The 12,117-nt window shown below is 41.3% G+C and overlaps 1 protein-coding gene and 1 long non-coding RNA gene across 4 annotated transcripts in view; one reads left to right on the top strand and one right to left on the bottom strand.

Moving 5' to 3' along the window:
- Positions 1-3,412, bottom strand: part of HERPUD2 (HERPUD family member 2) — a 112,374-nt gene extending 108,962 nt beyond the window's left edge. For 2 of the 3 annotated variants that reach the window (XM_077119950.1, XM_077119959.1), the window contains exon 1: positions 2,397-2,944. In XM_077119950.1, coding sequence (XP_076976065.1) covers positions 2,397-2,543 — 147 coding nt within the window. In that variant the 5' untranslated portion in view covers positions 2,544-2,944. Of the gene's footprint in view, positions 1-2,396; positions 2,945-3,042 lie in introns of those variants that run through there. The other variant, XM_077119940.1, reaches the window with a different exon arrangement.
- Positions 1-12,117, top strand: part of LOC143649890 (uncharacterized) — a 169,115-nt gene that overhangs the window by 1,585 nt on the left and 155,413 nt on the right. The gene's annotated exons all lie outside the window — the stretch shown is intronic.

The following is a 12,117-nucleotide window of genomic DNA, read 5'->3' as shown; positions in this document are numbered from 1 at the left end:
TTATTGGGGGGCAATCTGCTCTTATCAAGGCACTGGACCTCTATTCTACTGACAAGTCTATCCATCAGCACTAGAGGCATGTGAAAGGAAGAGGCATAAGAAATTATTTCTGTTAAACTCCCTACCAGGTCCTGAAACACTTCAACTCAGAATTATCATTACATAATCACTGTGGGTGATCCTAAGTATGCAACTTTCTTTATAATATCATTCATATTGCAGCATATTCTGAATTCTAAATAATAACCATACAAAGTAAACTAATTGAGGACTACCTATGGCAAAACTGGGGGTACTATTAAATTGCTAATCTGCTCAACAACTGTGATAATTCACATCAATTCTCATGTGATAGAGAAGGCAGAATGTAAACCTGTGAAATCTAAAAGCTATACAAGGTTTTCAGTGAAATTCTATGAAAATATACACAGGTACCTCCAGCCCCAGACTTACCCACTCTCCTTAACATAGAAATGAATGTTAGCTTTATTACAAATTCACTTAGACTTGCTGAGGGAGAGAAGTTAGATTTGCCACATGGGTAGATCATTAATAGGTTGCCTATTATTTAGTACAGACTGCAAAAATGTCTCCAGTGTGTACAAGAAGCAGGCCAGTCAGAAGGGAGGGGCAGAGAGAGGTTTGCAACTGATCTAGTCCTCAAGCAGCTGACTAATACACATGGGATACTGAAGGTCCTTTCACTTGCGTTTACTGCTGCAGTGGCAAAACTCCTGCCAAAAGCAAGCTTCTGCAGACAGATAAGGTAAACAAGTTTCACCCTCTCCCCTCAGATAGTTCTTAAAACAGAAAAAGTTTTAGTACAGTTATAGCTTGGTCTATTGTACTGCACCAAGTCCCTTTTGGTTTAAGAGTATAAATAATATAAAGATCTTTGCATTGTTAAATACCTGGGAATGGCGCTCAGGCTATGCCATTAACAGTACTATGGATGTCTGTAACTTTCAAAACTGACTATTCTGAAAAGCTATTTTCTACTTTAATCATTCAAATTCAGTAGGAAATCTTCCGTAAAGAAGAAAATTTTAAAACAAATTATCTCCTATAACCATCTTAACTTGCAAACAAAAGGTTTGAAAAAAGAGAGTTCCGATCAGTTTGTTCGAAGTTAAGTACCTTGGTGTCTTGTGGGGTAAAAAAACCTCTTGCTAGAAACATTCCTATCTTGACAAACACAGCTAATTTCATCTAAGAGTTGTTTTCCTAAACCTCCCATTTTTCCAATAACTGCCATATTTCTGTGGTTAATCTAAAAGCTTAAAACTAAAGACTAACATTTAAACAGTGCTAATCCATAAATAATATAGATCACGTCTTCCTTTCTTATGTGCATAAAACAAATGTTAAGCAGAGCGTAGAAAACATAGTTGTCTTCCAACAGATCTATGCCACAGGTTTACATATGCCTGATGCCAAAAATATTTCCCAGGTGAAAATCCAAGAGTCTTCATTAATTAAATATAAGGTTTAATAATTGCTGAACTCCACCTGTTCAGAAATGAAAAGTTTATAAGACAGAGAATGCGAAAGCTTCACTTTCATATAATCAACATTGCATTACACTTCTTTTCTCTTCTAAATGATTCCAAGGCCTGTGACTTAATTACCATGTGCTTTCAAATTTGACTTTGGGGACAGATGGAGCTGTACTATCTGTATTTTATTTATTATCTTTGCAATATTCAGAACAAAAAGACACTGCCAGATCGATTTACATATGGCCATATGAAAGGAGTAAAAAGATGTACCAAATGGTGGGGTGGGGTGGGGATGGAAGGACTGTTCTCCACTAAGTTAAAGAAATTTCCATTTGTCCTCTACAGGAGAAAAATGAGAGGGGGGCAGGAACCAGGAAAAAGGGAAACTACAACTTGTAACTCTTTGCTTCTTGAAACATACATACTAATCTTCAAAGTATAAATTTAAAGGGGCTCAAGTATTTATTTTCAAGAAACAACTGCTCTTCAATAGTGAACAAATTTCTGGGTCGTATGTTGAAACTTTTCATCTAATAAGCAAAAAAGCTTTAATGTGGATGACAGTACTTTATCTTAAAAAAAAAACGATGCATTTGTCATTCTCTATTAGGTTAATAACTTAGTTTAAATCCACGGAAAACGGTCCCTTTTCCATGCCTGCCAATTCTTACCTCTCCTAATATTTCTGTACACTCTTACTAATTAAATGAAAGTCACCAGGAAGATACTAATGACGACACTCAAGAGACACACACACAACCTCAGAACTCAAGATGCTTACAAGTCTACCAAAAGAAACCCAATAATTCACGAAAAGAGGGGATGAGCAGGGAGACGGGGCAGACACAGCATGAAAAGCTGCTGGCCAGGGCAGCTGCACCAGTTTTTAACACTTACTGGTTTGCTAGGGTAAACGTTGGATAGATGCGTTTTTAGTTTCCCCACGGTCCAGTTCAAGAAGCAGCTAATAGTCTGGTCACTGTATTTCTGATTCGGTGCTTTAATGATGAGGGTCACAGGCATCTCCATTCCACTCTGGTCCATGGTGTTCCCAAAGTAGGACAGAGTCAACAGGAGCAGCAGTTAAAACCCAAATGAGCCGAGGTGGTTATTGCCTGTGCGACTGGGGTGGGGTCGGAAGTGAGTGTTTTCTTAATATTCCGTGTCCAAGTCAGTCACTAGTGCATTGGGCGATACGAAGGCCATTGCCGGTAACAAGGCTGGACAGAGTCGGCGGCGGGGTCTGGGGGCCGGACTGTAGGTGCAGTTTTCCCCGCCAGGTCCGGACTCCGCCTGGCTCCGGACTGCAGAGGGAAGCGGGGGAGAAGAGGGCAAGAAGAAGAGAAAAAAAAGGAGAGAGAGAAGCCGATGAGAAGAGAGGGAAGGAGGAAAGGGTGAGGGTGTTACCGCCCGGGACACCGCCCCGCCCCACCCCCGCCGCGACCCCCAGCTGAAACGCAACAAGGCCCTCTAACTACGACCCAGCGGCTCGGGTCGGAGAAGGGGCCGGGCCACTGAGGGAGGCCAGCCGGTGGAGGAGTACCTGAGAAAAGGCCTCAGGACTGCCACCGCCGCCCTCCGCGCCCGGGCAGGATCACTGGACACACAGCCCGGCCGGGGTTCCTCCGCGGCGGCCGCTCCCTGCTGCTCCGCGGCGGCGGCCACGGTCGGCCCTGGGTCTCGCTAGGCGGCGCGGGTGAGTGGAAGTGGAGAGAAGTTGGCTGAAGGGCTTGGCCCCGCTCTTCACCTGACCCCCGGGCAGAACAGGGCAGGACAGGGCCGAACCCGACACGACCAAGGCGGCTGCAGGTGGCAGGAGGGCGGGGTCGGGAGCCAAGGCGCCGGCCCCGAGCGCGCCGGTTTTGTTGTTGTTGTGAGGAGGGTCTGGGTCCCCTTTAAGCCGGAAGCGCAGGGCGGAAGTGCGTCACGCGCGGCACTCCCCGGCGTGCGGGCCCTACCGCTACGGCGCTGGGCGTCTGGGACGCCTGGAGCGTCCAGGGCCGAGTTCCCCGCTGCTACGGCCTGGCTCCCTGCTGCCGGGCTCTGGCTCCCCGCTGCCCAGGGTCTGCTGGGGTCCTCCGAGCTTCCTGGGCCTGAACATTTGCTTGGCCCCGGCCCCCGTCAGCATTCACGGCTAACCACTAAGTCTAATTGGCACTAGCGTTACTCTGACTTGACCACACCCTGAAAATTTAGAAAGTATTTCTCCATCCTAAAATTTGTCTCTGCTATAGTCAGTGTCCTTCCTGATCCTTAAATTTAATATTGATATTATAATATCTAATGTACAGAGCATATTCAAATGGCTAGTGGAGCATTCTTTTTTTTTGTTTTATTTTTAACTTTTTTTATTGTATGGTATATAACATATATACAAAGCAAAGAAATAAAAAAGCAGTAGTTTTCAAAGCACTCTTCAACAAGTAGTTACAGGACAGATCACAGAGTGTCATGGGCTACCATGCAATCCTCTCAGAGTTTTCCTTCTAGCTGCTCCAGAATATGAGGCTAGAGGGCTTAAATATTTTTTATCATCACAATTGACTTTTTTTCCTTCTGACTTTTGTATATATGTACAAAAAAGCTATAAATTTCAAAGCACAGCACTGCAATTAGCTGTAGAACGTATTTCAGAGTTTGACATGGGTTACCATTTCACAGTTTTAGGTTTTTACTTCTAGCTGCTCTAAAATACTGGAGACTAAAAAAGAGATATCAAGTTAATGATTCCCCATTCATATTCATTTGTTAAATCCTATTTTCTATGTATAACTCCACCATCACCTTTGATCTTTCCATCCCTGTCTTTAGGGTTGTTTGGGCTATGGCAATTCAACATTTTTCATATTGGAAGGATCTGTTACTAATATGGAGTAGGGAGATGGAACTAACTGATGTTCTGGAGAACCTGGGCTAGGTTTCAGGACTTATCTGGACCAGGGACCCATCTGGGTCTGGGGATTGCAGATTTTTGGAAAGTTACTGTAGTGCTTGGAACCCTTGTGGAATCTTATATATTGGGGAGAGCAATCATTTCACTTGCAGAGTTGGGCTTACAGAGAGTGAGGCCAGATCTAAGCAACAAAAGAAGTCCTCCAGAAGTAACTGTTAGGCATACCTACAGGTGGTCTAAGCTTCTCTGCTGCCTACATAAGCTTCACAAGAGTAAGCCTCATGATCGAGGGCATGGGCTCTTGATTTGGGTGTCCGTAAAGTTTGACACAGTAGCAGGGGATTCCCTGATAGTAAATTTTAATAGTTCTATAGTCTTTCTCCCCTCCTTCAGGGAACTTTGCCAATACTTTTTGATCATCTAGTTACTATAGTATAGGGTGTTTCCAGGCATGACAATAGTCTATACAGGATTAAAGGACTCTTTCTCATTCTGTACTCTTTCTTGTTTTTTAATATAGGTATGTAAGGCAATAAATTTCCCTTTCAGCACAGCGTTTGCCACATCCCATAAGTTCTGATAAGTTCTATTCTCATTTTCATTCATCTCCAGATAGCTACTGATTTCTCTAGCAATTTCTGCTTTGGTTGTTTAAGAGTGTGTTATTTAATCTCCATATATTTGTGAATGTTCTTGTTTTTTTGGTGGTTATTGAAATCCAGTTCATCCCACTGTGATCAGAGAAAGTGCTCTGAATAATTTCAGTGTTTTTTAAATCTCCATATATTTGTGAATGTTCTTGTTTTTTTGGTGGTTATTGAAATCCAAGTTCATCCCATTATGATCAGAGAAAGTCCTCTGAGTAATTTCAATGTTTTTAAATTTTTAAAGACCTGTTTTGTGCCCCAACATATGATCTATCCTGGAGAATGTTCCATGAGCACTAGAGATGAATGTATGTTCTTGACATTGGGGTGCAATGACCTATATATGTCTGTTAGGTCTAATTCATTTATGAAGTTATTTAACTTATCTGTGTTCTTGTTGATCTTCTGTCTGGTTGTTTTATCTATAGAGGAGAGTGATGTATTGAAGTCTCGTATTATTATTGTTGAAACATCTATCACTCCCTTCAGTTTTGCCAATGTCTCTCTCATGTACTTTGGACCTCCTTGATTGGGAGCATAAACATTTATGATTGTTGTATCTTCTTGGTGAATTGACCCTTTAATTAGTATGTAGTGTCCTTCTTTGTTTCTTATGATGTTTTAACATTTAAAGTTATTTTGTCCAATATTAGTATAGCTACTCCTGCTTTCTTTTGGTTACAACTTGCATGGAAAATCTTTTTCCGTCCTTTCACTTTCAATGTATTTATATCCTTGTATCTAAGATGAGTCACTTGTAAGCAGCATATAGCTGGATTATGTTTCTTAACCCATTCTGCCAATCTGTGCCTTTTAATTGGTAAATTTAGTCCATTAACATTCAAAGTTATTACTGAAAAGGCATTTCTTGATTCCACCACCTTATCTTTTTAATTTTCTTTGTCAAATCTATACACCCTTTCCCTCTTTCTCTTTGTATTCTTTAAATTACCCTTAGTGGTACTCTTTAATTCTGTGCCCTACCCTCTCTTGTCTTTTTTTTTTTTTTTCAGCTGGCAGAACTTTTAGTATTTCATGTAGGGCCAGTTGCTTATTGACAAATTCTTTTTGGACTTCTTTGTCTGTGAAAACTTTAATCTCTCCTTCAATTTTCTTGTATTTTTTTTTCATGGGCAGGCACCGGGAATCGAACCTGGGTCTCCAGCATGGCAGGTGAGAACTCTGCCTCCTGAGCTATCATGGCCCACTCCCTCCCTCAGTTTTGAAGGACAATTTGCTGGGTGCAGAATTCTTGACTGGAAGTCTTTCTCTTTCAGGATATTGAATATATCATACCACTGCCTTCTTGACTCCAGGGTGCTAGCTGAGTAGTCTGAACTCAGTCTTATTTGGTTTCCCTTGTAAGTCGTAAATAGTTTTTCTCTTGCTGTTTTCAGGATTTTCTGCCTCTCTTCAACATTTGACAGACAGATTAGTATGTGCCTTGGGAAAGGCCTATTTGGATTTATTCTGCTTGGAGTTCATTAGGCTTCTTTGATTTGTATATTTGTGTCCTTTATGAGGGTTGGAAAATTTTTCCCCATTATATCCTGAACGATTCTTCCTACTCCTTTACTCCTCTCTTCTCCTTCTGGGACACCAATGATTCTTATATTTGCACGCTTTGTTTAATCTGTCATTTCCCTGAGATCCAATTCAATTTTTTTTCCAATTCAATTTTTCCCATCTTTTTTGCCATTTACTGTTTTGAGTCTTCGAAGTTAGTTATCCTGTCCTCTATATCACTTATTCTTTCTTCTGTCTCTTCAAATATGATGTTGTGTACCTCTAATGTATTTTTCATTTGGTCAACAGAGTCTTTAATATCTCTGATATCCACTATTTTTCAATTTATTCTTTCAGATTCCTCTTTATACTCTTCTACTGTCTTCTTGATCTGCTTTATGTCCTTTGTTATCCCACTTATTTTATTAAGTAGAGTTGTAGCAACATCTTTGATTAGTTGTTCCAATGTCTGTGTCTCCTCTGGTGTTTTAATTTGGCCATTAGACAGAACTGCATCTGTCTGCATTGTGATATGCTTAGTGTTCTTCTGCTGTCTTCATGGCATGGAAATGTTGTGATTGATTTACTTTGGGAGTTTATTTCTTTCAGTAGTCTGAGGCCTTATGTTTATGGGATGGTTGTTCAGCAGGGTTGGGCAGTACAGGGTGGAGCATCAGTGCAGTGATTTGTTTCAGGGCAGGTGTAGGTGCAGTTTGGGATGTTATGCTGATGCTTGTGAACATTGCCCAGAGGCCAGGGAGGATATAGCTGTGTGGGTGCACCGGTCTGAGGGGCAGAACCCTGGTGTGTGCTGGTCTAAGGCATGGGGCCCTTTGGGCACATGTGTAGAGCTGTGGCAGTAGGTCAGCATTATACCTTCATGGATTAGGGGCAGATGTGACCTGGCTGCACAGGTCAGCACTTTCTCAGAGCTGGGAAGTGTGGCTGAGGGCCATGCGCATGTGTAGTTCTAGGCCTGCTGTAAAGTGTGCTTTGAAGACCTGAATGATGCGATTGAGGGCTCATGCGCACAGGAGGGCCTAGGAATGCCATAAACAGATGCGCAGAGCTCTGCAGGGGGTGGAGCTTGGCTATGTGACACTATGGCAGTGGGGCAGGGGTAGCCTAAGTATGGAGGTTAGTGCCCGCAGCCTATATGCACTGGCAACAGCCTACAAGGAACAGGGAGGGGGGAGGTAGTGCTCAGGAGGGGTGCAGGAGAAGTGGGTTAGGCTGAACTTGGGGTGGGGGTGTGGGGCAGGTACGTGCACTGGGGGCTGATGGGGTGGAGATGCCTGGAGCACAGGGAATGGGAGTGGGTGACAGAGATCGGGTGCGTGGGGTGTGGGGTGAATCACCAGTCATAACTGCACTGGTTAGGGTAGTGCACCCACAGAATGTGGCATGGCTTACTTCCTATTCCCCGGCTCCTGTCCATGCACTCCTCCGGGCTCTGTATCTCCATGCCTCCGTGCCAGGCTCCAGCTTTCTGCCTCTCCGTTCCTTTTTCTCTGCAACCAAGTCTGCCCCATGTGGTGTAGAAGACTCTCCCAGGTCAGCTGCACTCCTGAATCACTGCCTCAGTCGCCCTCCTGTCCCTTCTCTAACTTTTCCTTGGAGCAAGGCTAATCCTGACCTACTCTATTTAGCCACCTTCCCAGAAGTCCTCAATTTCTGTCTCTTTTAATCTTGCAAAAACTGACACATGTTTACTGAGCACCTACTGTGTACCAATATAGTGGGAGATGGAGAAGGATGGCAGTATTATTTTTCTGTTTTCTAGCTTAGACATAGAAACATACAGGTCAAGTCCACTGCCCAAAACTGACTTCTTCTCTGTTTCCTGCATGAGTTTTAGAGTCAGTACTGTCGATTAAAAGTTGTTATATGTGCATTTTCACAGATCCAAACTTCCACTTAATAGACCAATAGGAGCAGATAACAAGACTTTGGAGAGCTGGACTCTTTCCCTCTCAGCTTCAGAAGGGTTTAGAGCTACCTCTGGGTTAATAGCCAAAGGGAAATTTTTGCTCTCAACAACTAACACAACCTTACACACACACACACACACACACACACACACACACACACCTGGTTCTTTGTAGTACGACACAATATTTTAGCTGTACCCACTCAACTGCTCATATGAAATAACTGAGTAAAGTTCCTTTTATTTCCAATCATGGATTGACTACAGCTTGCTCTGACTCCGCTCCTCCACAGCAGACTTTGCTTGTTGTCTACTCAATATCTGTTTACCCCTGATTTCTTCCTACCAGAACCTTAACTTAGTTCCAGTTAAAAATAGTTTCCAGACTACCTTGCAGCTAGGGACAGCCATTTAACACAGTTCTAGCCACTGAGATGAAAGTTGAAGTTATCACCCATGGTTTTCAGGAAAGCTTTTAAGAATGGACAGTTTCTATCAACCAGAACTCGTGCACATGTTACAGGTAAGAATTGGAAATATAAAGGAACAACTGCACATCTCCGTTCATTTGTTACTTAAAGACAGCTCCTAATGAGAATGCTTATGAGTACAATGCTACATAAAAAATAAAGGATTTGTGGTTTTTAATGAATCTACTTTTACAGTATTAACTATTCAGTACACATAATCTCAATTCAGGGTGACTTCTGCCCATGAAGTAGCTTTCTCTATTAAAAAGTAAAATCAAAATTTTAAAAATGTATTTGTAAATAATGAAAATTGATATCCAATATCTGTGATTTACTTCTAATTCTTTTTATCTTTGGGGTAGGAAAGAGGCCAACTAGAAAAGCACATATTGACTCATTCTATGAGATTCCAATTTCTTTTAAGAATTCAAAGAAAATGAAGTGCTTGTCTTTTGAGCATTTTTTTACTGAAATATAGAATGTATTCCAGGAAGATAAAATATTTTTATGATGTTAGATAATATAGTTTGGGTGTTGTTTTTTAAATAGCTCCCTTGGGAGAAAAGACTTTAGTTAAGTGATGATCTTGCAGCTGTAAATTTCAAAGATGATATTGGCCATCTGGCTTTTGACTCCTTCCATATCCCTTTTCACTATCCTTGTCATTTTTTAAAAAAGATTTTGTGGCACAAAGCATCTAATCAAATTTTAATCAAGTTCCTTGTTTTAAAAAATGAACTCCTACACTTGAAGCTAGGAAAATTAACTCCTTTCAACACAGCACTTTGAAAATTTTAATTGGTCCCAGATGTTCGATTATAAACCATCTTGTAGAAAATGAAAAGAAGAAAACTAGCACATACATTAAATGGCAAATGGGGGCTAATTGGGTATTTTGAGTTATGCATCAGTTAATGAATTCTCAGAGCAGCCCTAAGAGGTAATGAGAATACTGAAGCTCAGAAAGAATAAGTGTCTTGCCCAAAGGCACAGAGCCAATAAGTTCCAAATGGGGTTTGTATAATTCCACTAGAATTCATACTCTTTCCACCTTCTTATTTAAAGAAACTCATGGATAATGAGATATCTGACAGGGTAAGACTTTCAGGAACAACATCTTAAGAGTCATCTTCAATCTTTCAGGTACTACTGGAATGACCCTTACCCACATCTCTGAAGAGTGATCAGCCAACCTTGACTTAAACCTTTCTGGGAAGAGGGAGCACTATAGTTTTCACTGCACTATGATCTGCTGTTAAACAGCCATGGTTGTTACAAGTAAATTGAAATCTTCATTCCTATTTTCTGTCGTTAGGCCCATATTTTCCCTATTGATCAATCGAAAATATGCCAGTCCCTCAAACAGACAACTATTCCACATGCCAGCCCTTCAAACAGACAGCTATTGTTATATGCTCTCTACATCTTCTCCAGACTAAACAACCCCAGATCCATCAAACATCCCTAAGAACAGTTTTCATAATCCTCAGGATACTAGGTCACCTTTGGACACGCCAGTTGATAATATCCATCATAAACTATGGTAACTACAATGAACAGTTCAGACATGTTGTGACTACTCTAGAATAGTCCTCATAAGGACACATCCTGTATTTCTATTAATGCAACCTAATATTTATATGCATAAGCTGGCTTAACAGTTGGAATCAGTAACTATATATCTAGTCATTACTTATAGTTACCATCTGGTTAAGACAGAAGTCTCTAATTTCTCTTCTGATTCAATCTAGTGATGTATTTATGCGTGGAGAAAATTGTAGCCAAAGAACACCTCACTGACTTCTTCTTTCGGTGGCAGAGAAGTAGTGGGGGGGAGGATGGACCAGATCTCTTGTCTCTTGTACCATTTAGAGAATTTTGACTTAAATATATATGTTGGGTTGTTTTGCTGCAAAACAAATTAGCCCCTAAACTGTGGATCAGGAATCTGGGAGCCAGGCTAGGTGGTGGTTCTGGCTTGGGTCTCTCATTACGTTGCAATTAAGATTTCAACTGACATTGAGTCATCTGAAGGCTTGATTTGAACTGGATGATCTCCTCCCAAGGTGGCTCACTCATAGGACTGGCAAATTGGTACTAGTTTTTGGTGGGAGGCTTTAGTTCATCTCCACATGGGCCTCTCCACAAGACTACTTGGATGTCCTCACAACGTGGCAGCTGAATTCCCTCAGAATGAGAGATCTGAAGAGACAAAGGCAGAAGCTGCAATGTCTTTTATGACTTAATCATAGGAGTCAGACACCATTGCTCCACCAAGCTTTATTGGTCTCATACACCAGCTCTGATTCAGTGTGGGAGGCGAGTACTAAGGGCATGAATACCAGAAAGCAGGGGCCATTGGTCCCATTTTGGAGGCTAACTACCATAATGTACCTTACAAAAGCATAGCATATCATAATAGATATTTCTTCCTTCTATATGCAACTACCCAAGTCCACATCCTAACACCAGAATTGCAATTGTTTCACAACTGCTTACTCTTCCTCTACCACTCAGCCTCCTCACCAATTTCCTCCAAAAGAAAAATTCTAGAAATATCTAGTGCTATTGGCCATCTTTCTCAAATGTTTATAAATGTTTACATTTGTTGGTAAAGCAAATATAGTTTAGTGGAGTTTGGGAATATTACATTTTCTTTTCCATCTTCAAATAAAGTTAAGATTATAGCACTAAATTGAAAGGACCTGGAGAATAGTCATTAGTCTAACCCAAGGACTCTTAATCTGGGTTCAGAGATGACATAGAAAATGTGTGTCTACAGGACTGCACATACGTACACATGTGCTTTTATTTACAGGGACAACATGTATTCTGAATACCAATTCTATATGAGTTTGGGTCCAATCAAGAGAGAAACCACATGGTATTTTAAACATGGAAAGTTGAATATAAAGAACTATTATACTAGGGAATTGGAGTAATGAGGAAATGGCTAGTAAGGAGTAAAGAGAATTCTGAAGATTATAGCAACAGATATTCTGAAGATTATAGGAATAGCAGTTACCGTTGCTCATTGGAAGTTAGAGAAGTTTGCTGAGGCTGCAAAGCCACCTCAGGAGTGTAGGGGGAAACTATTCAAGGACAGTGCTGCCCTGGTTGTACTCCACTGTGAAGCCATTTGAGGGGGTCCTAGGGAAAACTATTCATAGGA

This window comes from Tamandua tetradactyla, chromosome 1 (genome assembly GCF_023851605.1).
Source record: "Tamandua tetradactyla isolate mTamTet1 chromosome 1, mTamTet1.pri, whole genome shotgun sequence".
Lineage (NCBI taxonomy): Eukaryota > Metazoa > Chordata > Mammalia > Pilosa > Myrmecophagidae > Tamandua > Tamandua tetradactyla.
This window is presented reverse-complemented; position numbering and strand designations above follow the sequence as displayed.